Raw genomic sequence first — 24,204 nt, forward strand, 5'->3', positions numbered from 1 at the left:
CAGAACATAATAAAAAAATATTAATTCCTGCTATTCCATTTGACTGGGCTAAACCTCTATGCCTTTATTGTCTCCCCCACCTCCCCCAATACATTCTACATTATTCTTAGTTGTTTTCCTTCATGTAGAAATAACCTACAAGGAAAGAAAGGGTTTATTTTAATTCCGATATTTATGTCCCATTGACTTGCATTGGTTTCCGGTATCGGAATCGGCGATATCCGATACTTTTTCGGTATCGGTCCGATCCAATCCGATCCGATATTTCCCGATATCGGAAGGTATCGCTCAACACTACTCAACACTAATTATGATAAAGAAAATAATCAATACAGCTATTATAATCCATAATTTGCCAATATGTCATTTTACTTGCTATATAAAACCATGGCTAGGTCTGCCGATATTGTTACAATGTTCTGTAAGGTGCTTTTCTGTAAATAAGATATTTTCATAGAAACAAGATGCCTCAAAGTCTTTTGCAACATAATTATCCTTGAAAACGAATAATTGTTCATGTTTTGCTTATGCGTTGTTTAATCTTTACTGATGTTCTACATTCTTTGGTCTGGGCATGCGTAGAAACTCCATGGCTGTGAGCAAAAATTCATTTTGCTCTCTCGTATTCATTATATCTTATCATTATCCCTTTTTGATTGTAATTTTTATTCTCGACAAATTTCCTTTTTATTCAAATCACATTTGAAGACCAGATATTTGGTGGAAAATACAGATTTTTACAACTACAATTGTGTTAAGACACTGAGAATGAATAGGTAATGATAAGTGAACCTTAGTGAGAAAAAAAAACAACCCCAAAAGGTTTGGGGAGTTTGTAAACATAACACTGTGCAATATTGAATGTTTAGAATAGTTTGCTTCATTTTTCAATTGTACAACACAGAATGATATATTCACTGTGGAAACATAATGGGCATCATAGCATGAAGAATATATGAGGATGGTGCCACTAGGAAGCAGAATTCTTTCTCTCTGAGGCAGTTTTGATACATATGTTCAACTAGGTGGAAAAAACAAAATTGTTATATAGTCCCTCCCATACCCATTCGTGTCTTGTATTGCTCCTACTTAAAATATCAGGACCTATTAACCGAGCACTGTATAGAGGGTTGGTGGACCAGTCTCCTTTTGGGATCAGCAAAAGTAACTAGCTGTCATTCAGGAGCCTTGATCATGGAAGCTTAGGAGTAGAGATGAGTGGATCACTTTGCTGAGCCACAATCCTGGTCAGTGTTCCCTGGTCGTGGATAGGAGCTGCGCACATTTCTTGACCTTCAGGAATCCCAGGCTTGGCTTATGATAAGCCGTCCGTCACTCCAGGTCGGTGAATCAAACACCGTGCTGGGGAATCCAGAAGCTCAGGAGGTTTGCACATCTCCAGTCAACGGCCAAAGAACAATGACATGGGTTACGCAAAGCAACCCACTCATCTCTATTTAGAAACATGTGACACTGCAAAGTTTTAAGATGCTACAGAACCAAAACTAACCTGTTATAACCTCAAGACTATAGTCCTTTGCCTGAATGACCAAGGTAGAGATCCAAAGGATGCCCTATGCATGATCCCTTGCAGACTTTCAACACTTCAGTGGCACAGCACATACACCGAGGTCAGCAACATAGAAGACAAGCTAAACGGAAAGGATCACAGATGTGTTATGGTGTCAATACGTTGGTGAGTATCCAGCGATTGTGAAGGCTGGAGCTGCCTGAAAGAGGATACCCGAATACCGTATGTACCACTTCTCTATGGGCAGAGTTAGGACAATTAAATAGCAGACTTGTATTTCTCATCTCATTTGAAGCCCTCCATATCCTCTGTGAGAAAAGTGAAAGAAATATTTAAAGGTGAAAATTCAACTCCTTCACTGATTTTTCCTGCACAGCGTCGCTCCCTGCCACTAAATAGAGCTGTTATTGGGTTTTCTTAACCTCAACAGAACAGATGAACAAAGCTTAGAGAGAACACTGCGGACAAGGTGGCTGCAGAGAGTGTCAGCTAATGTGCCTGCTCTCGTGGACAGAATAAAAACTGGAATATATTAAGATTGGAGTTTTTTTAACCTCTCTAGAAGTGAATTGGGGAGCCATGAATGGAGACACCTTTCTAGCCCTAGGAAAAGGGAAGAAAGGGACCCTATTTTCAAGATAAATGAGTCCAAGAGGTGCCATTCAGAGATATCCCGAGACAGTGTTACCAATTTAAGACCTTTTTTTACACATATTAAAGAAAGAAAATAATAATTATTTGAAAATTTGTGGAGATTCCGTTACATTCATCCACCTCCAGTACAGGGCCATTCATGCATCTCTGCCAAGGCAATCATTTCTGGTGGATAGATAAGGATGCCATTGACTTTAACATAAAAGAATGAAGGTTGCTATTTTGTCTTTTCGATATAACTGTGTGGATTAGCATAGTAGACTATCAGAAAAGAAACTAATTGAAGCAAACCGACATCTGCCATCAGACATATATAACTGAAATTATTAGGGCTAATAATGAAAACATTTCACGGTGTAATTCTGAAAAAATATTGGAAAAATTGGTATAGAAAGAAAAATATTTATGAGAGTGGTTGCTGATATATGGAACATAGTCACCTGGGATCAAGAGTTCACACAAAAAGTAACTTTAAAAAAAAAAACTAATATCGCCCGTAAATTTTATAGGAACACTTCAGCATTTTATTTTAGTAATAATAGTAATCTCTCAACCTTTCCCAAAACTCCTATTTGGCTCAACTCAACTATCCACATCAGTATAAACATTGGGAATGGCCTAATGACCTTTTGGGCTTCCCATGCAATTCAATATCTAGAACAACTATTTCCCAGTCAATCTAATTTTCTGTCCATTCAAAGCATGTAGGAACTGTATCACATTTCTAACTCCAATACTTTTCTCAGTGCCTGCAACTATTCCCCACCATTCAACTAGAATTTGGTTCCTCTTTCCAGCTCATATGTGGAGGATTTGCTCCGAAGCCCAGGACTAGACAAACCTTTAACCTTTACCCACAATCTCCTTCACTCTAGTGGCCCCAGGCTATAAGAGAAGGCCTATCGCAGGAGGAAAGATGGTATCCCTGAACTCTCTGATGATAATTGGGAGTATGTTACGGTTTAAGCTCAGTAGTTGGCAAGATACTATGGTTTAAAGGGGTATTCCCATCTCCAAGATCCTATCCCAATATGTAGTCGGTGTAATAATATTAGCAAATACCTCCAATTAGAATTGTAGTATAGTTTTTTTGGATTCACTAGGTCTCTTTCCTCATGCGCAGGCATTGCAGGACCTTAGGCATCCATGGTTACGACCACTAGCAACTAGCTAACTAACTGTCACTATATCAGTGGACGTAACCATGGATACCTAAGGTCCTGCAATGCCGGCACATGAGGAAAGAGACATAGCGAATCAGAAAAACTATGCTACTATTCTCTTTACCAAAAATACTATATATCTTCAGGGCCATTCCATTGGTTATTCCTATCAATACCTTGAGAAAACTTCAAACTATTCTGAACAGTTTTATATGGAACCAAAAGAGAGCCAGAGTAGCAAGTAAAACATTAGTTAAGAGTAAACTCAACAGAGGATTCGCTCTCCCTACTATCATTAACTACTATAACACAAATTTAATCAAACAATCTGTAAATTGGGTCAAAATGGAAAATCTTCCAGCCTGGGTAGAAATTGAGCAGTACTTAAATAAAAGCATGCCATTAAAAGAGCTAATTCTAAACCATCTACTGTCACCTTCCCTAGATTCTCCAACACCCCCCACTTTGTCAGCTACTATCCAGGCATGGAAATATTTTGCAAAACAACAAAACAAAGGGACCTGTGGGTATGACCAATTAAAAAATGTATCATTAAAGTTCTTCGAACTAATCTCGGACGAGAAACTTCCTGATACATGGAAATCAAAAAACATAAATAAAATTAAAGACCTTCACAACGGTAATGACTTTACCTCATACCAACAATTAAAAGATCAAAAGAACTTTACTAATGAGGACTTCATCTCCTTTGAAGCAATAAAAAAATTAATACATTTTCTTCTCAAAAATAAATCGTTAGTCACGGAGTCCATTAGTTCTTTGTTATGTAACCCCAATAATAATCAATCTATATTGGAAATCAAAGAATATTTGTGATCTCCTAAATCTGGATTCAGAACTCAACAAAACACCTTTTATAAAGAACTGGGAAAAAGATTTAAACATTACTTTTACTTCAGAACAATGGCAATCTTCATTTAAATCTACGTATTCATCTAATATTTGTGCCTCACTACATGAATCCTTTTTTAAAATAGTATCGAGATGGTATTTCACTCCAGCAAAACTAGCTAAGGCTTTTCCAGATCAATCCGCCTCTAGTTGGAGAGACTGCTGTTCAAAAGGGGATTTAATCCATATGTTTTGGGGATGCCCTAGATTACTTCCCCTTTGGAACGAGGTAAAAACGTTAATTAATAATATTACACAACTAAAATTGGCCATAAAGCCTCAAATGGCTTTACTTTCCCTTGACCTGGAAAATATCAACCCAAACTATAAACCAATTATAATCCATATTTTCTTAGTAACCAAAAATGCTATAGCAGCACTATGGAAAGAAAAATCGGTACCTACTATTAGTGAAATTACTAACAAAATTACTTTACACGACTCTTATGAAAGAAGTTACGCAATAGCGAACAATTTTTACGAATCATATTACAAAAGATGGAAACCTTGGATTTGCTACTCTTCCTAATATTGACTATTTATTTTCCTCTCTAACTATAATTACGATTAGTAAACTTAATCTTAAGATGGTTTAACGACTATATGTACGAAAACATTACTGTTAAGGTTATATACTGTATATGTATCTATATTTCCTATCCCTCATCCCCTCTGACTTTCCTGTTGAATATCCCCAATAAAACAATGTTGGAACCTATTTTGTTGCATCTTCCCCAAATAACCCCTATCCCTTTCCTATCCAAATGTATGTTAATTAAAAATGTAATAAAATTGTTTGAAAAAGAATAACTATACTACATTTCTAATTGGAGGCATTTGCGAATATTATTATTATTATTACACCAACTACATATTGGGATAGGATCTTGGAGATGGGAATACCCCTTTAAGCTCAGTAGTTAATGCCAGAGAAATCCGATAAGTTGCTGCACTCTTACTAAATTGAAGTCTTTGAGCATTTCTTGATACGATCTATACTTTAGCAATCATACTGAACAGGGCACTTTCCTTCATGGCATATGGTCCTATAACAGAGTTTTGCCATTTTGGTCTTCAGTTTTCACCTTTTTAAATTTGCACTTTGACTTTCTATAAGTCTAATTCCCCCAGGTATGCCTATTGGGTGATCTTAAAAGTATTAACCTATAAATGACTTTTTAGATTTCTCCTTTTTTGTGCACTTAAGATGCATTACAATGGGATGGAAATGCACCGGTTTCCCCTCCCTGGAACAGTAGTTCCAATTAGTGAACTCATATGTCTCTAACTACAAGACCCTGTATATCAACTGCAAATGCCCTCAAAAGTTCGACAAGATTTGGACAGATTCGGTCTCCAACAGAGCCACGGCCACAGGTACAGTAACATAGAATACATCACTTATATTTTCTTTTAAAAGAAAACAAAAAAAAAAACTGTAATTAGAAAAGGAGTTGTGTGGACGGCTATGTGTATGAAGGCTATAGGATATAATTCTGAATGAATATATATATACTAGAGTTAAGGCAGTGTTGAGCACAAATTTTTCATGGAGATATGATTTAACATAAATCTTTATTATAATATGCCTTTAATGGATGAGCGGCTCCAAGAAGCTATTTTGGCAATGTTTGTACAACTTCAAATGTGGAATATTGTCAAACTTGTATTAATTTTTGTTTTATTGATTTTGTTCTTCATTTTTCCTTCTTGCTATTTAATCTTCAAATTAAAAAAAAAAAAAAAAAAAACCTTTTAAAAACATATTTTCGCTCTTTAATCCCTTCCTGATATCCACCCCTCATGTACGGCACATGTCAGTTGAGGGAGTATGGAGCTGCCATGGGATCTGAACTCGCCCCATCCATGGTGGGTTTGAGCTGTGTTAAACAGCCAGCACCTGTTGCTAACAGAAACCAGAACTAGCTGGGCTTCACATAAGATTGATAAAATTAACTATATAATGCAATGCTGAAGTACTGAAATATATAGTACAAGCGATCAAACAATTGTAGGTTCAAATCCTCTGTGAAAACTACAGAAAAGTAAAAAAAATGTTGGAGTGCTTCATTAACTGTTTCTGGCCCGGAGAATGCGTGCCTCTTTTTTGGTATATTTCAGTTATAAGTAAGACATAAAATGCCTGTCCAGTCCATACTAGGGAGGATTTCCAATAGTGATTTGATAAAGTACTGCATGTCCATTAATGTCCAACGAACTCCAGTATGGCTTGCCAGATCCTGTGAGACACGGTCCAATATAACATTACACTTTGGAGTTGACGGTGGAAGAACAAAGTGTCTGGTAAAATATTAGTTCAATGAGTCTCACAGACTCAGGTATCCAAAGTACATAGGTTTCTAGTGGCTTTTGCATCCTCAAAAATGTTCTATAAGTACCAGTATTATACTGAGGAAAAGAAATGTACTGACTATGTAATCCAGGACATCAAAACGATCAAGGATACTCTCTGGTCCACTAGTTTTTTTATACAATGAGATCTACTATGTGAATAGTCTGCTCGTTAGTCCTCTTATCACAGTGTCAAAATATTAGGTTATTGATTACTTAAAGTGTACCTATCCTTTGATCTAAAGCCGAAATTAAAGCATGATCTGGCTGCTCTCAGAAAGTTAAAACTTCCTTTGGTGCACAAACCAGTCTAATATGTACAAGAACTGTCCCAATTTTCATACTTATTTTAAGTGCACATTCTGTCAGCACTATAGGAGCTGAACTGTCCTTTCCTTTGTTCCTTAGCATGTCCTGCCCAGTAGATTGCCTGTCTTGAACTGAAAGCCTGCATCTCATTATGTCATGAAGTTTGATGAGCAGGAGTAGAGACAAAGACGTCTTGGTCTCTCTGATGAAAGAGACAGATTACGGTACCTTTGACAACAAGCAGTGAAACAGCAAGTTTGACAGAAAGGAGACGCCCAATGGCTGGCACATTGAAGTGATTTTGTGAGGGTAAGAGAACATAACTGTCAAATAAAGTGATTTGCAAATCGTAAGTTTATCGTGTCATCTATAAAGTGAATGTTGTAGTCAAATCCTGCATTCAGTGGGCCATATCTCTAACCATACTTTGTGACAAACAGTACACAGTGAAATATAACAAAAGCAAATGTCATGAATTACAGCATGATTTCATCAGTTGTTCATGATAGTGAATTGTTAATTACCATCACACTAAAGAATGGCATTATGAAAATTAATCAGATCAGCACTTAATAAATGTGTATGTTAACTTGTGCTTAGTATTCCATAGCAGTGTTGTAAAGGGACAGTTCGCTGATAATTAAGTGTAAGGGTTTAATGTTGCCAAATACTCCAACAAAAATTGCTCAGAAACAAGGGAGAGGGGGTCTGAGTCTAAGTCCCTTACAAAATCTTCATTTTCTAGTCCGGATGGACATAATTATTTTTGCATAGTTTGTTTTTTAGTACTTTTGTAGTAATTAGGATGTTCTTATAAGTGGTCCTCTCTCATCTTCTGTGCCCTAAATAAAAAAGGAGAGACATGATTAGTTATATTCATAAGGCTAGTAGCATAAGTAGATGCTAAAATGAAGCTAAGAGATAAAATAATAAATATCAGAATAAATCTGCTACCTACCTGCTACCCTTCTAATAATACAAAATAAATATTGTCATTCGATTCATGCAGCCCAAACCACGGGCACCTTGAAGGAGTCTGGCTGCTTGATTGCAGCCAGGTATGTTTTTCATGGCCATCTCACAATACATAGAGTTCGACTATCCAGACAGAGACCATAGCCAAAGATGACACTAGTACGGGGCCATCCCAGACCAGTCTCTCCCTACACCCCTCCAGGTGATTGTCAGGTCTCTTCCATGTATATACATAGGGATAAATTTATCAATCAACCAGAGTTGATTGGGGAGAAACAAGCCAGGAAAGTCATTGGACTAGTCAGGTTTCTACCTATGGTCCTCAGATCTTCAAACCATGTTTTCTCTGAAATACCAGAGAAATTAAAGGGGGTCACAACTACCACTCCTTTTTTCATTGATGGCCTATACTTATGATAGGCCATCAATATTTCATCAGGGGGTGCAACACCTGGCATCCTCGCCAATGAACGTTTCTCGGATCATTCTGGAACAAATCAGAGCTGTCTATAGTGGTTGTAGACGGGTACTGCAAATCCGCTTCCTAATCATTTGAGCACTTTACTAGTCTCAACCTAGCCTAAATTGCAATTAATGCTCATAGCTATGTTCTAAAGCAGTAGTCCCCAACCTTTCTGACCTTGAGAGCCACATCCAGCTCTGAGAGAGGGTTGTGAGCAACCTCCAGCTCTGAGAGAGGGTCGTGAGCCACATCCATCCAGCTCTGAGAGCGGGTCGTGAGCCACATCCATCCAGCTCTGAGAGAGGGTCGTGAGCCACATCCATCCAGCTCTGAGAGAGGGTCGTGAGCCACATCCATCCAGCTCTGAGAGAGGGTCGTGAGCCACAACCATCCAGCTCTGAGAGAGGGTCGTGAGCCACAACCATCCAGCTCTGAGAGAGGGTCGTGAGCCACATCCATCCAGCTGTGAGAGAGGGTCGTGAGCCACATCCATCCAGCTGTGAGAGAGGGTCGTGAGCCACAACCATCCAGCTCTGAGAGAGGGTCGTGAGCCACATCCATCCAGCTCTGAGAGAGGGTCGTGAGCCACATCCATCCAGCCCTGAGAGAGGGTCGTGAGCTACATCCATCCAGCTCTGAGAGAGGGTCGTGAGCCACATCCATCCAGCTCTGAGAGAGGGTCGTGAGCCACATCCATCCAGCTCTGAGAGAGGGTCGTGAGCCACATCCATCCAGCTCTGAGAGAGGGTCGTGAGCCACATCCATCCAGCTCTGAGAGAGGGTCGTGAGCCACATCCATCCAGCTCAGAGAGAGGGTCGTGAGCCACATCCATCCAGCTCAGAGAGAGGGTCGTGAGCCACATCCATCCAGCTCAGAGAGAGGGTCGTGAGCCACATCCATCCAGCTCAGAGAGAGGGTCGTGAGCCACATCCATCCAGCTCAGAGAGAGGGTCGTGAGCCACATCCATCCAGCTCAGAGAGAGGGTCGTGAGCCACATCCATCCAGCTCAGAGAGAGGGTCGTGAGCCACATCCATCCAGCTCAGAGAGAGGGTCGTGAGCCACATCCATCCAGCTCAGAGAGAGGGTCGTGAGCCACATCCATCCAGCTCGGAGAGAGGGTTGTGAGCCACCTCCAGCTCTGAGAGAGGGTTGTGAGCCACATCCATCCAGCTCTGAGAGAGGGTCGTGAGCCACCTCCAGCTCTGAGAGAGGGTCATGAGCCACATCCAGCTCCTGCCCCCCTCACTGTGGTGGCAACCAAAGCCCCCACTACGGGTACAATGATAACCAGAGCACCAAATTGGCAGACAGCCACGAGCCGCAATTCATGGGATCACGAGCCACAGGTTGGGGACCCCTGTCCTAAAGCAATACATCTAGAAATAAGCCAAGCAATCAATACTAGTAAAAAGTAAACTGGGTACTGACTTGAACCATTATATGTCCATTTAATAAAACATCAAAAAACGTTATATTTCTCTTTCCAATTAAGCAATGTGATTTCCTCACAAATGACAGGTGCTCTTTAACAAATGTAAAAACTTTGATCAGTTAAAGTGAGGCGATCAACAGAAGATGACCTATTGATTAAATATGTTTTTTGTGTCAAATATATTTATATATATATATTTAATTTCTGGTAACAATTTTTTGTTTTACATACCACAATCTGTATTAAAAATAAAAAAATAGAAATCTTGCAATTTTCACACTGGCCACTGGGGCTTTTTTATACTGACTTTATTTCAGGTAATAACACATGTACATTAGCCACAATGGTTGGATCCCAACACTATCATTTATATTGAAATGTCTAATAAGCCTGTGCAAAGGTTATTGTGTAGGGAGGTGGAGCAGGGTTAGGTGTGACATTGCCTATTCTGCTTTGTGGATCCCGCTGTATACAGAGGTGTAACCTTTCATTGTAGTCCTGCATCTACTGATAGGAAAACTTTTTGAATGAAATGTTGAGGGCCTGAGATTTTTTCATTGCTTGACCTCTACACCGGAAACAATTTCAAAACTACACAGTGTCTGTAACAAGGCGGGGAGTTAAGTTTGGGTTGAGGTGAGTATAAGCGAAATATCATCTACAAACATAAAGAGTTTGTGGAACTAAACAAAGATCATATCATATGAAAAAAAAATACAATTTTTAAAATATACATGTAACACAAAAAACTTATTTAAACAATAGGTCATTTTCGTATGACGGCTTCCATTTAAAGGAGTTGTCTGGGATGTGTAGAACTCTTCCAAGGGACTGTAACATGCTATATGTTAACAGTGTAATATACTCACTGTTAAGACTCCGCTGTTTCATACACCGGGCATAAGACATATGACTGCTCAATATGCGATCAGCAGACTTGCAATCATGTAACAACCGCTTTCTCTTGCACTTCTCTCAATGGTCTCAAGCCAAAAGTGTGAAAAAGCAGAATTCTAACAGTAAGTGCATTACATACTGTTAGGGTTTAGCATGTTACAATCACTCACAAATTTTATTCATGTCCCGGACAACCCCTTGCATTCCATGTAGACTTAAAATGTTACCAACCTCTTCCCTTGTTCTGGAAGGACGACACGCCAGGACAACAAATATAATGCCAAATATAATCCCAAACGCCATGATGATGAAAGGAACATTAGCTACCACTCTGGTTTCCAGAAGAACGGACCTCATTTTTCCAGCAGAATGATCATCAATGAGGACACTCTGGGGAGACATTTCATGTGGATTATAATGGGAAAAACAAATGTATTTAGTTAATGCTACGTTCCCACGATGAGTATTAGGTGAGTTATTAACGTTGTAGATTTTCCGCATCTGTTAAAGAAGTTGTTCACTACTTTTTCATTGATGTCTTATCCATAGGATAGGGCATCAATGTTTGATCGGCCGGGGTCCCGCACGCGGCACACCCGCCGATCAGCTGTTATCGTGGCGATGGCACCCGGCCGGAAATTCTTAAGTGCGGTGCTTGGTCGTCTAGCTGTAGTGGCCGACGCGGGGTACTGCACACTTGCCTCCTGTTGAATTGAATAGCTGATCGGCGGGCGTGCCGGGTGCGGGACCCCGGCGGATCAAATATTGATGGATAGGGCATCAATGAAAAAGTAGTGGACAACTTCTTTAAGTAAATTAGGTTAATTGTGTTTTTCCATCGTATTTTGTAGTGTGTGCGTTTTAACATGCTTTTTAATTGCATTTTTGACGCTGTGTCAAAAATGTATCGTGGCACACAGTTTTTGACGATTGGTATTTTCGCTGCGTCAAAAACGAAGTCTTACAAGGTTCCAGCAAATTGGATGAGATACCGTATTTTTCGGACCATAAGACACACTTTTATCCTCCAAAATTTTGGAGGAAAGTGGGGGGTGCGTCTTATAGTCCGAATACTATATTATTGTATGGCTGCATGGTGGTGGGTGTGGGGGAGCGGTAGCGGGAGATCAGCGGGGCACAGGAGGCAGCAGCCGCCAGCAACAGCCTAGCTCTGCCCGCTACTAAAGAAGATGAATATTCCCTGCTCTCCACGCCCATGCGCGCCCTTCCATGCGCGGCTCACACAGTGAGAGTGTCGGCAGCAGAGCGGGACAGCGCTGGAGGAGAGAGGAGGTGAGTATGATTGTTCTTTTTTTTTTTTTTGTGGGCAGCGTGATGGGGGCCATACATACCAGGATGGGGGCTCAGAGGGGTGCCATGCATACCAGGATGGGGGCTCAGAAGGTGCCATACATACCAGGATGGGGGCTCAGAGGGGTGCCATGCATACCAGGATGGGGGCTCAGAAGGTGCCATACATACCAGGATGAGGGCTCAGAAGGTGCCATACATATCAGGATGGGGGCTCAGCAGGTGCCATACATACCAGGATGGGGGCTCAGAGGGTGCCATGCATACCAGCATGGGGGCTCAAGGGGTGTCATGCATACCAGGATGGGGGCTCAAGGGGTGCCATGCATACCAGCATGGGGGCTTAAGGGGTGCCATGCATACCAGGATGGGGGCTCAAGGGGTGCCATGCATACCAGGATGGGGGCTCAAGGGGTGCCATGCATACCAGGATGGGGTATCAAGGGGTGCCATGCATACCAGGATGGGGGCTCAAGGGGTGCCATACATACCAGGATGGGGACTCAGAGGGTGCCATGCATTCCAGGATGGGGGCTCAGGGGGTGCCATGCATACCAGGATGGGGTATCAAGAGGTGCCATGAATACAAGGATTGGGTATAAAGGGGTGCCATGCATACCAGGATGGGGGCTTAAGGGGTTCCATGCATACCAGGATGGGGGCTCAGAGGGTGCCATGCATACCAGGATGGGGGCTCAAGGGGTGCCATGCATACCAGGATGGGGGCTCAAGGGGTGCCATGAATACCAGGATGGGGGATAAAGGGGTGCCATGCATACCAGGATGGGGGATAAAGGGGTGCCATGCATACCAGGATGAGGGATAAAGGGGTGCCATGCATACCAGGATGGGGGATAAAGGGGTGCCATGCATACCAGGATGGGATGGGGACCACTTATACCAGGAAGGAGGGGCCAAACATACTAGGATGGAGGATATTAACAGAATTGGGGGACATTACCCCAATACCAGTGTCAGCAGCAGACCCCCTCCCCCATAACAGGGCATCATGACCACATTTTTTGCTTAAATTTTTTTTTCCTATTTTCCTCCTTTAAAAGCTAGGTGCGTCTTATGGTCCGGTGCGTCTTATAGTCCGAAAAATAAGGGATATAGAAACCTCATTACCCACTTATTTTTACGCTGCGTAAACTGACCTGTGGTGTGTGTTTCAAATTCGCAACATGTCAATTTCTCTTGTGGGTACGCTGAGTTTTATGTGTAGATTTTCCCCATAGACTTGCATTAGATGTGGAAAATCCGCAGGTAAAAAACACGCGTATTTTTAGTGCTTTTATACACATGAAATACACACGACTGTATCAATATAGTTTTGTCAAAGCCAAAAACCAGGCAAAATGAAAAACAAAGCAGCTTTGTCTAAAAGATGACATACCAACAAGAGACAAAAAACGCAAAGCCAAAAAAGCGATATAAATGCATGTAAAGAAACAGTCAAAAACGCAAATACCTTAACATAATACCTGCAGAAATGCTGCAACATCAAAAACTCACCAAATACTCATAGTGGGAACATACCCTAAAGCCTATTTTTTTTCTAATAAAGGGAGATAGAACTCTGTGGTAAAAATGTATGCATATACCAATGTGCACTAGGCTTTACATCGTATGGTATATGGGCAGTATTGGCAGTAAGGCCTCGCTCATATGAGCGTATAACACAGCTGAGTGCTCTCCAATGTTTTATTGGATAGCCCTCGGTCCAGAGTACACTATGGGGCAGTGCACATCAGCGATTATTTTCCTATACCGATTCGGAATTAGAAAACAATAGCAGCATGCTGCGATTGGCAGTGAGACTCGGCTCACTCACACCCATACTAGTCTATGGGTGCGTGTGAAACATCAGACTGCACTCGGAAGTCATCCCAGTGCAGTCTGATATACGCCAAGACAGGCAATGGAGAAATTACTTTCTCCGTCTCCTCTGCACCCGGCACCTATGCTGCGATTCTCTCATGTGGGAGAATCTAAGCACAGTAGCATGACACTCGGCTCCTGCTTGCAGCAGAGCTGGAGCCGAGTGTCATTAGCACATCACATCTGATGCTATATGCTAGTGTGACCCCGGCCTTAGTCAGAGTCTCACACTGTGCGCCAGCTAGTTGGTTATGCAAGCAGTGATAAACTGAAGCCCTAATCCTGCGGGAGTCAGATTGTGTGCATAATGAAAGTGACACAAGTAAGGAATTTTTTAAATAATTCTGAATATGTAATATTTTGAAAAGTAATAATATTTATACACCCCCCCCCCCCCCCCAACAATCTTTCATTCTCACTGTCGGGCTTCTATCTGAATTCTGAATACAGTGGAGCAATGGTGATGCGAAATGTGATGTTGTGCTAAAAGAATGGTATGTATTCTTACTAGTGGTTCATTCAAGTAAAAATGTGCTATATAGTGTATTTTCCTGGAAAAGAAGACTTAGGGTCCAATTAGGCGGACTAACTGGCAGCGCGATATGCCCGCCGATTGGTAAACTTTTACCGATCGGCGGGTGTTTGAATGTCAAAGTAAACGATGCGCACTGTGCGATCTATGCTAGATTGCTCAGTGCACATAGGCTGCCATTGTTCTCGGCAGCGTGAGTGATATTCACACAGGACGATGCACCACCAAGAAAGAAATTTTTTTTATGCTGCATAAATGATTATTTCACCCGATGAAAAAACATTTTGCTAGTTTATCGGGTAATCGACAGGCTGTTTACATGGCAAGATAATATTGAAACGAGCATTTTTAACAACGTTCATTCACAATTATCTTGCAGTGTAAAGGCTGTGTGTATTTTTATCTGCAGCTAAAACCTGCTCTCTTGGCAGTAAAAACGCTGCATTCAAAACGCATGTTTTTCGGCGTTTTTGCTGCATTTTTTTTCTAGCGTTTTTGCTTACAGAATATATGTGTGCTTTGTCTAAAGTACTTGCTTAATAAAGTTAGTTTTCTTCACCAGTTTTTTGCAGCGCTTTTGCACTTTCATTGCTTTCTATGGGTGAAAAAAAGCTGCAAAACCGCTGAAAGAATTGACATTTTGTGAATTGCAGCATTTTTTAAATCTTCTACATCTAGATGGCAGGCTGCATAGTAGCTTGATGCGACCATCCAGCCTGCCATCCAGCAGAGACACTGAGGAGCGCATGCTTGCGCTTCTCAGTGACTCGCAGTGCCGTCATCAAGTTGAGCGGGGTTCATGTCATATGAACTCCGTTCACCTCATTGACATCAGCGCGAGCGTGAGAAACTTCTCACGCTCGCGGTGCGGGCAAATGACGTGAGCGCATGCGCACTGAGAAATTTCCCACGCCAATGAAGTGAACTGAGTTCATATGACATGAACCCCGCTCAACTTGATGACGGCACTGCGAGTCACTGAGGTGTGCAAGCTGTCTGCTTATCCTCTGCTGGTGTGTAAAATTACGGGGGGACCCCACACCATTTAAAAAAAAAAAAATCTTTAATTTAACAATAAATTACATGTACAGTAAGCAAGACATACAAAACACTGAATATATATCTCACTCACATATTTATATCTTTGTGTATATATTTCTAAATTTGTGTATGTATCTGTCTATGTGTATAGATCTATCATATACATATATATATACATACACATATTTATTTATCCATGCAAAAATGGAGACAGCATACAGAGTAGAGTAAAGTGATAAGGTTTAATAGCCCATGTGGCTATTAAAACTTATCACTTTATTCTACTCTGTGTGCTGCCTCCATTTTTGCATGGATATCTAAAGGACTGGTATGTACCTGGGGGGCTTTTTTTGCACCAAAAACATAATTTTTGTGCTGTTTCCTATTTTTTTTTACATATTTATATATGTAGTGAAGAATATTTCCATAGAAAACTATGTGTAAATGATCTAGACAATTCCCTTATGTAAAAGCCCATGTTAAAATCGCACTGCAATCGGATGTAAATTGGATGCTAGGTGAGAAAATCACATAGCACTCGCATGACACTCATCCATTTTTTCAGTCCTGATATCGGAATGTTTTTTTTCTCACATTTGGGTATGAGCCCTTAAACTCATCGTGGGCACATACCCTAACACAGAAGTAGAATTTTCATGTACTGTATTTACAGGCCATTGTATGTTTGTTTGAGGTGCTCAGTAGTAAATCTTCACCAGAAACCCAGGGAATAATTGTGTTTAGTTAGTGGTTAGTTAGTGGTTAGAGTGTAGGAGTTATTTTGCGGTGTTATTTTGATAAGACAATAAAGCTGGTTGAGGCTTGCTGATCCTGATTAGTCTGTCTAGCCCAGGACGCAGCAATCCCATGGGCTAAATGCCTGAGTTGTTACTTAAAAAAAATAATGAATATGAATAACACATTGTGTAAAAAAAAAAAAAAAAAAAAAAAAAGGCTTCATAATGAAATTGGTGGATAATGATTGATAGTGTCACAGGATGTATTAATGTACAGTAGTGGTAGGTGAAAATAGTGCAAAATCGGATCAAATTTATCAAAATAGCATCGTAAATTTGGTGCAATCTCTGCACATATGGCTCCTAAGAGTCTATGAGCCTTTTGCAGGATCAAATCTTCTTACCTCATTAAGATACATTACTGGAAAATAGAGAGTTTGTATTTGCTGAGTAATTCTGAAAAAAAATAAAAAATTTAGTATCTGCAAAAAGAAAAAACTGTTTTTTAATGTAGACATAGAAGAACAGGAATGGTTGTGATTATAGTAGATGGCTTAAGTAGAATAGAATATTTACATCATTATTTCCTCTCATTTTTACCATGTGGAAAGCCCTCAAAATGTTTTATCTCTAGAAGAACCATTACAACAGTCCTGTGCCTACCAGGGATGTGGAGTCGGAGTTGGAATTGGAGTCAGTATAAAATGGATCGACTCCAACTCCTAAAATATATAATAAATTGGGTACAGTATTCAATGCAGTTTGTGGGGAATATTTTTTCATAAGAATTTGGGAAAGTTATGAAATGTCCTATAAATGTCTGTCCTATTCCTGATCTAAGGGTCTAGACTTTTAGCGGAGATGGATCTGTGCTGCAGTAAATTTATCACTTAAACATGAGCCATGTATGAGGGAGTCGGAGTCAGGGTCATGGAAATTGAAGAGTCTGAGTTGGAGTCGGAGGTTTGGCTTACCGACTCCACAGCCCTGATGCCTACTGCACTTAGGCCATGTGCACACGTTGAGTATTTGTAAGCTTAAACCAGGAGTGGGTGATAAATACAGAAGTGGTGACGTGTTTCTATTATACTTTTCCTCTGATTGTTCCACTCCTGGTTTTGGCTTACAAATACTGAACTTGTGAACGTGGCCTTAAAGGGAGTCTGTCAGTAGGATTTCATCCTCCAAACTATTTATATGCACATGTAGCTCTTTTAAAGACATGTCTGAGCAAGGACCTATCTCTGAACTAGGATCTATTCCTGAACCTGTCGTGTCTGAACCAGGATCTATCCCTGAACCTGTCGTGTCTGAACCAGGATCTATCCCTGAACCAGGATCTATCCCTGAATCTGTTGTGTTTAAACCAGGGTCTATTCCTAAACCTGTCAGTGTCTGAACCAGGATTTACCTCTGAGCTAGTCGTGTCTGAACCAGGCTCTACCTCTGAACCAGTCGTGTCTGAACCAGGATCTACCTCTGGACCTGTCATTTCTGAACCAGGATCTACCTCTGGACCTGTCGTTTCTGAACCAGGATCTACCTCTGGACCTGTCGTTTCTGAACCAGGATCTAAATCTGGACCTGTCATGTTGGAACCAGGATCTACCTCTGAACCTGTCATGTCTGAACAAGGATCTACCTCTGAACCAGGATCTACCTCTGAACCTGTCATGTCTGAACAAGGATCTACCTCTGAACCAGGATCTATCCCTGAACCTGTTGTGTCTGAACCAGGATCTATCCCTGAACCAGGATCTATCCCTGAACCAGGATCTATCCCTGAATCTGTTGTGTTTAAACCAGGGTCTATTCCTAAACCTGTCAGTGTCTGAACCAGGATTTACCTCTGAGCTAGTCGTGTCTGAACCAGGCTCTACCTCTGAACCGGTCGTGTCTGAACCAGGATCTACCTCTGGACCTGTCGTTTCTGAACCAGGATCTACCTCTGGACCTGTCGTTTCTGAACCAGGATCTACCTCTGGACCTGTCCTTTCTGAACCAGGATCTACCTCTGGACCTGTCGTTTCTGAACCAGGATCTAAATCTGGACCTGTCATGTTGGAACCAGGATCTACCTCTGAACCTGTCATGTCTGAACAAGGATCTACCTCTGAACCAGGATCTACCTCTGAACCTGTCGTGTCTGAACCAGGATCTATTCCTGAACCTGTCGTGTCTGAACAAAGATCTATTCCTGAACCTGTCATGTCTGAAGCAGGATCTATTCCTGAACCTGTCATGTCTGAACAGGATCTATTCCTGAACCTGTAGTGTCTGAACCAGGATCTATTCCTGAACCTGTAGTGTCTGAACCAGGATCTATTCCTGAACCTGTCGTGTCTGAACCAGGATCTATTCCTGAACCTGTCGTGTCTGAAGCAGGATCTATTCCTGAACCTGTCGTGTCTGAACCAGGATTTATTCCTGCAATTGAATGCCATTTTTTGATTGAGTGATCATCCTGATGTTTCAATGTAAATAATGGCTGTATAATTAAATATGGGGATTATTTTCCATCTTTTTATCTCACAATATGTTGCTAACATATATTATTGTTAGGGAATATGTTCCTTGCATTGATGTTTTTGTAATTGATGTATTTCATACAAGTGGGTTTGGCCTATATGGTGATTAGTGCATGTGTGTTAGCCACACTATATAAGCCAACCCTATATGTCTTTGTGTGTACTTGATAAAGACCTATAACATGTCGAAACGTTATGTATTGGTGGAATAAACTTTTGTCTTTTGGAATTATCACCCTAGATTGAATGTTGTTTACTTATCTTGAAGCTCCTATTTATAAAGTCACACACCAAATGAGCAGTCAGTCAAGTAGGAGAAGGCAGCGCTGGGCATGGAATCAAGGTGGGAGAGAGGGCACTTGGGAAAAGCTTCCACGCGCCGAGAGCACTTCAGCCTCATTTGCATATAGATTTAAATGAAGATTTCTCAATAATAGAGAAGACTGGCTAACTAAAGGTATGGCTGGACTTTGCAAAAGCTACATATAAATATGGGGAGGAGGGGGAAATCCTGTACCAGGTTCCCCTTAAGCCCACATACAAATTAGACTAACATTGGCCAAAACCACCGATATCAGTGGGCTCAGCCGACTGTCTAATGTCTATGGGGCCTCCCAATGATCCTCCAACAGGTGATATATGATTTTTTTCTTGGTCATATAATCCAGAGGAGTGTGGCAGCTGTTCTCTCTTATAGAACACAGGAATACTCGGCAGAGTATGGAGGAGTTGGGAGAGATAACTGCCGACCGAACAATCAAACGGTCAACAGCTAAGTATTGTGTATGGGGCACCATAGGTTGAATTCTCTATCTACATTACTGCTTTGTGGAGACATACTGTCTGACCACTCTATGTAATTGGTTATGCAGTATATCCCTTACAACCAATCCTGTCCAATATGACTGCTTTGGTTAAAATGGATTAATAATGTGCTAAAAATAAGAGAAAACTAAAGCCAATTCACAGAAGAGAATCTATGCTATGTCACCTCCTATGTAACAGGTGTATCAGATACAAAAAAAAACCAATATATTCCTTGTTAAGGAAAATAACCAATGTATACAATTATCCATTATGATGGACTGCAGACAGGATATGTACCTCCTGAAACTAGACAGCAGCTCTGCCCCCATAAAAAAATGGTGGGAGGAGTCCCATCTTGAAAGCTTAATTTTTATATTAAAAATTGTGAGATATCTATGAAATCAAAGCTAGGAATATCTATAATCTTAGGGCAGGATTCAATTTCTATTGCTGTCTAAGAAAGTGCAGTGAATTTTATTATTCTAGGGCCGGGTGGTTCTGAAATATCCATAAGGCCACGGCCCCACTATCAGTATTTGGTCAGTATTTTTTCTCAGGAGTGGGAGCTAGTGTTGAGCGAGCGTGCTCGTTTAACCCTTTAAATGAGCACACTCGGGTGCTCGCCGAGTAGTTTCTGCGTGCTCAGCATCTCTGTTTGAGCCTGTTTGCTAGGCAATCTCTGCATGTGTCACAGTTGTCTAATAGCCGCTGTTAGAACCCTCCTGTTTGTTTTTGTTTCTATCTGGTGTTTTGCGGTCACGTGACCATCTGCCTATATATTCCAGCTCCGCCCTTCTGGCTTTGCTGGACTTCAGTGTTGTTTTGACTGTCTCTCTAGCCAGGTGCTTTTGTGCCTATCTATCTCTAGTTTGCTTGGTCCTCTGGGACCTCTAGTACTTTTTGTCAGTTCATCTTTTGCTCTGCAACAACTTCTGTTAGGAGGTGTCCCATTTTTGTACCAGTCCTTAGTTCCTTTAGGGACCCCTCCCTTACTCTATAGGTCTCTGTTCAGACTAGCCGAGGACGAAGGCGGGTCTGTTCACAAGGAACAGGTAGCCCGCTACAACGTAGGGACTCAGCTTAGTCTTACTGTAGGGACAGCTCTCCCCTTCTTTCCTTAGCCTATGTTGCAGATCATAACAGCCGCGACACAAGCAGCCGCGGCGGATCAAACCTAGATGCCGAGCACGCCGAAACTACTTGGCGAGCACCCGAGCATGCTCGTTTAAAGGGTTAAATGAACACGCTTGCTCAACACTAGTGGGAGCCAAAACCAGGAGAGGAACAATCAGAGAAAAGGTATAATAGAAACAAGTCACCAATTCTGCATTTATCATCCACTCCTGGTTTTGGCTCCCACTTCTGAGAAAAATACTGACCACGGGGCCTGTGGCCTTATAAAGCTGTTTTTCACCTTTCCTGGCTCCAGTGCAAGTCTGCACATTTTCTCGGCTGTCTCTGCTCTTATTCATGTCAGGTTGTCAGGGTAACATGACACACCTTTCTGATGTCATCTCTGTAGACCTTTTAAGCCCACTCTGGCAACTCCTCACCGCATTACAATTGAGGTAGTAGCACCAGCTGCTACCAAGTATATAAACAGTACCACATCACTTTACTAACCCAGCTCTGCTATTCCTGGGCTCTTCTGCACACTTCATCTAACTTTTAGCTCTGCTGTCCCAAAGTGCTATCTGCATAGTTAGCTCTGCTACATCAGGGTGCCTGTCTGTCATCTTAGCTTTGCTGTCCAAAGGTGTCGTAAGCACATTTGGCTCTGCTACATCAAAGTACCTATCTGCAGTCTTAAATCTGTGGTTACAAGGTACTGTCCGCACATTCGGCTCTACTAGCTCCTGGCATTTCTACCGCTTCAGCTCTGCTGTTCCATTCAGCACTGCCACACCAAGGTGTCTGTTTGCCACATGAGCTTTGCTATTCCAAGGTGCTGTCCATATACTCAGCTATGCTGCAACAAGGGACCTGCCTGTCCATTTGGCTTGGCTGTTCCAAATACTGTCCACACACTTGTCTCTCCTGCCTCGAGGTACCTGCCTGCCTACAAAGCTCAACTGCTCTATGGCGCTGTCTGCACACTTGGCTCTGCTGTACTAAGGTGCCTAATTACATATATTGCCCCGCTGCTCAATGGTTCTGTCCACACACTTGGTTCTGCTATACAAAAGTGCCTGCCTATGTCCTTTGATCTGGCTCTCCTGGGTGCTGTCCATACACTCAGCTTTGCAATTTTAAGGCACCAGTGACCAGTCTATATCTCCAGTCCCGCTGTTCTATATGTCATCAAGTATATCCATCTCTGCCGATCCATGTGTTGTCTAGCATATTCACTTCTACTGATCCCTGCTTTTCCATGTGCCGTCCAACTAATCCAACAACATTGCATCAATGCTGGACACCCTGACCTACAGCTTAGGGAATTAACCTCACCTGATATGGTATAACAAAAACATGGTAAATATATTGTTTGAGTCCACGCAACTAATGTATTATTACAGACATTAGATGGCAGTCTTCTGAGGAGACCGGTTCTCTTGGGCAGCAGTTCTATGTAAGCCTCCTTATTCTATCTCAATGCAGCAAACAGTGTATGTATCCAATGTACACGACTGATGGTGACCTTGTACATCAGAGCTGATGTTCCAGCCCGGACATAAAGATTTCAGTTGCCACTGATCGACACATTTATATTTCTTATATTTGTATATGTCAGACAGAAATCTGCAGTGATACTTACACATACTCAGGAATCTTCCTTACATAGACGTTGACCTGCATGCGCTTGGCAGCTCGAATTAACATCCCCGTGAGCTGAAAAGAAGGTGGAACATGGTTATTGACAAAAATGTTAAATATTGTGTGTATTTTAGGATGTTATAGAGTTTTCTTGACCTAACAGACTTTGTTTCAATGAGTACACCAAAGAATATAAACACTGTAGTACATTGCGTGTTCCAATTAAACCTTTCAATAAGAGATCTTAGGGCCAGTAGCAAAAGTTCCCATTTACATTGGACTAACTTTGGCCAACGCCGCCTGTTACTGTTACCAGGCGCATCTGGCAGTGACCAATTCCTGTCTGCTAAGCATGCATGTGTATGGTGGTCAGGAGGAATAGCTGTTGGTCTGCATTTGTGTGTTTCAATAGAAAACCTACCCTTAGCTATGTACAAAGTGTTGTATCCCAGTTGTATTCCATATATGCATGTGTGGACACACTCCATATTAACATATGTAGCTAAGACTATATTAGTCCTCCAGCAGATTTTATCTCAGAGGCCAATTTGCTACACAAAATATATTACCTTTTCTATTTTAGGAAGAATACTGCTAAAAACTCCTTCAAAAACCCCTATATTTGCATATGTTGTCTTTTTATCTTCATGTATTTTGAACTCACATTTAAATTCAAACATACAAGTGCTTCTCACTAAATTAGAATATCAAAAAGTTCATTTATTTCAGTTCTTCAATACTAAAAGGGAAACTCATATATTATATAGAGTCATTACAAACAGAGTGATCTATTTCAAGTGTTTATTTCTGTTAATGTTGATGATTATGGCTTACAGCCAATGAAAACACAAAAGTAATTATCTCAGTAAATTAGAATAATTAACAAAAACACCTGCAAAGGCTTCTGATGCGTTTAAAAAGGTCCCTTAGTCTGTTTCAGTAGGCTCCACAATCATGGGGAAGACTGCTGACTTGACAGATGTCCAGAAGGCACTCACTGACACACTCCACAAAAAGGGTAAGCCACAAAAGGCCATTGCTAAACAAGCTGGCTGTTCACAGAGTGCTGTATCCAAGCATATTAATGGAAAGTTGAGTGGAAGGAAAAAGTGTGATAGAAAAAGGAGCACAAGCAACCGGGATAACCGCAGCCTTGAAAGGATTGTTAAGAAAAGGCCATTCAAAAATTTGGGGGAGATTCACAAGGAGTGGACTGCTGCTGGAGTCATTGCTTCAAGAGCCACCACACACAGATGTATCTAGGACATGGGCTACAAGTGTCGCATTCCTTGTGTCAAGTCACTCATGACCAATAGACAACGCGAGAAGCGGCTTATCTCGGCCAAGGAGAAAAAGACCTGGACTGTTGCTCAGTGGTCCAAGGTGTTGTTTTCAGATGAAAGTAAATTTTGCATTTCATTTGGAAATCAAGGTCCCAGAGTCTGGAGGAAGAGTGGAGAGGCCACAATCCAAGCTGCTTGAGGTCTAGTGTGAAGTTTCCACAATCAGTGATGGTTTGGGGAGCCATGTCATCTGCTGGTGTAGGTCCACTGTGTTTTATCAAGACCAAAGTCAGCGCAGCCGTCTACCAGGAAATTTTAGAGTACTTCATGCTTCCCTCTGCCGACAAGCTTTTTAGAGATGGAAATTTCATTCTCCAGCAGGACTTGGCACCTGTCCACACTGCCAAAAGTATCAATACCTGGTTTACAAACAACAGTATCACTGTGCTTGATTGGCAGCAAACTCGCCTGACCTTAACCCCATAGAGAATCTATGGGTATTGTCAAGAGGAAGAGGAGAGACACCAGACCCAACAATGCAGACGAGCTGAAGGCTGCTATCAAAGCAACCTGGGCTTCCATAACACCTCAGCAGTGCCACAGGCTGATCGCCTCCATGCCACGCCACATTGATGCAGT

At 41.5% G+C, this 24,204-nt stretch overlaps 1 protein-coding gene across 1 annotated transcript in view; it reads right to left on the minus strand.

Annotated features, from left to right (window-relative positions):
* Nucleotides 1-430: 430 nt before the first annotated feature.
* The window catches only part of SCARB2 (scavenger receptor class B member 2), a 97,050-nt gene continuing 73,276 nt past the window's right edge, over nt 431-24,204 (minus strand). Inside the window, exons 9-12 of the mRNA XM_073637278.1 lie at nt 22,284-22,357; nt 16,598-16,649; nt 10,923-11,081; nt 431-7,763 (exon numbers count right to left, since the gene is read on the minus strand). Of these exons, the coding sequence (XP_073493379.1) occupies nt 7,722-7,763; nt 10,923-11,081; nt 16,598-16,649; nt 22,284-22,357 (327 nt within the window). The 3' untranslated portion in view covers nt 431-7,721. The remainder of the gene's footprint in view (nt 7,764-10,922; nt 11,082-16,597; nt 16,650-22,283; nt 22,358-24,204) is intronic.

This window comes from Phyllobates terribilis, unplaced genomic scaffold (assembly GCF_046119375.1).
Source record: "Phyllobates terribilis strain yellow unplaced genomic scaffold, ASM4611937v1 Scaffold_1__5_contigs__length_1240528914, whole genome shotgun sequence".
NCBI lineage: Eukaryota > Metazoa > Chordata > Amphibia > Anura > Dendrobatidae > Phyllobates > Phyllobates terribilis.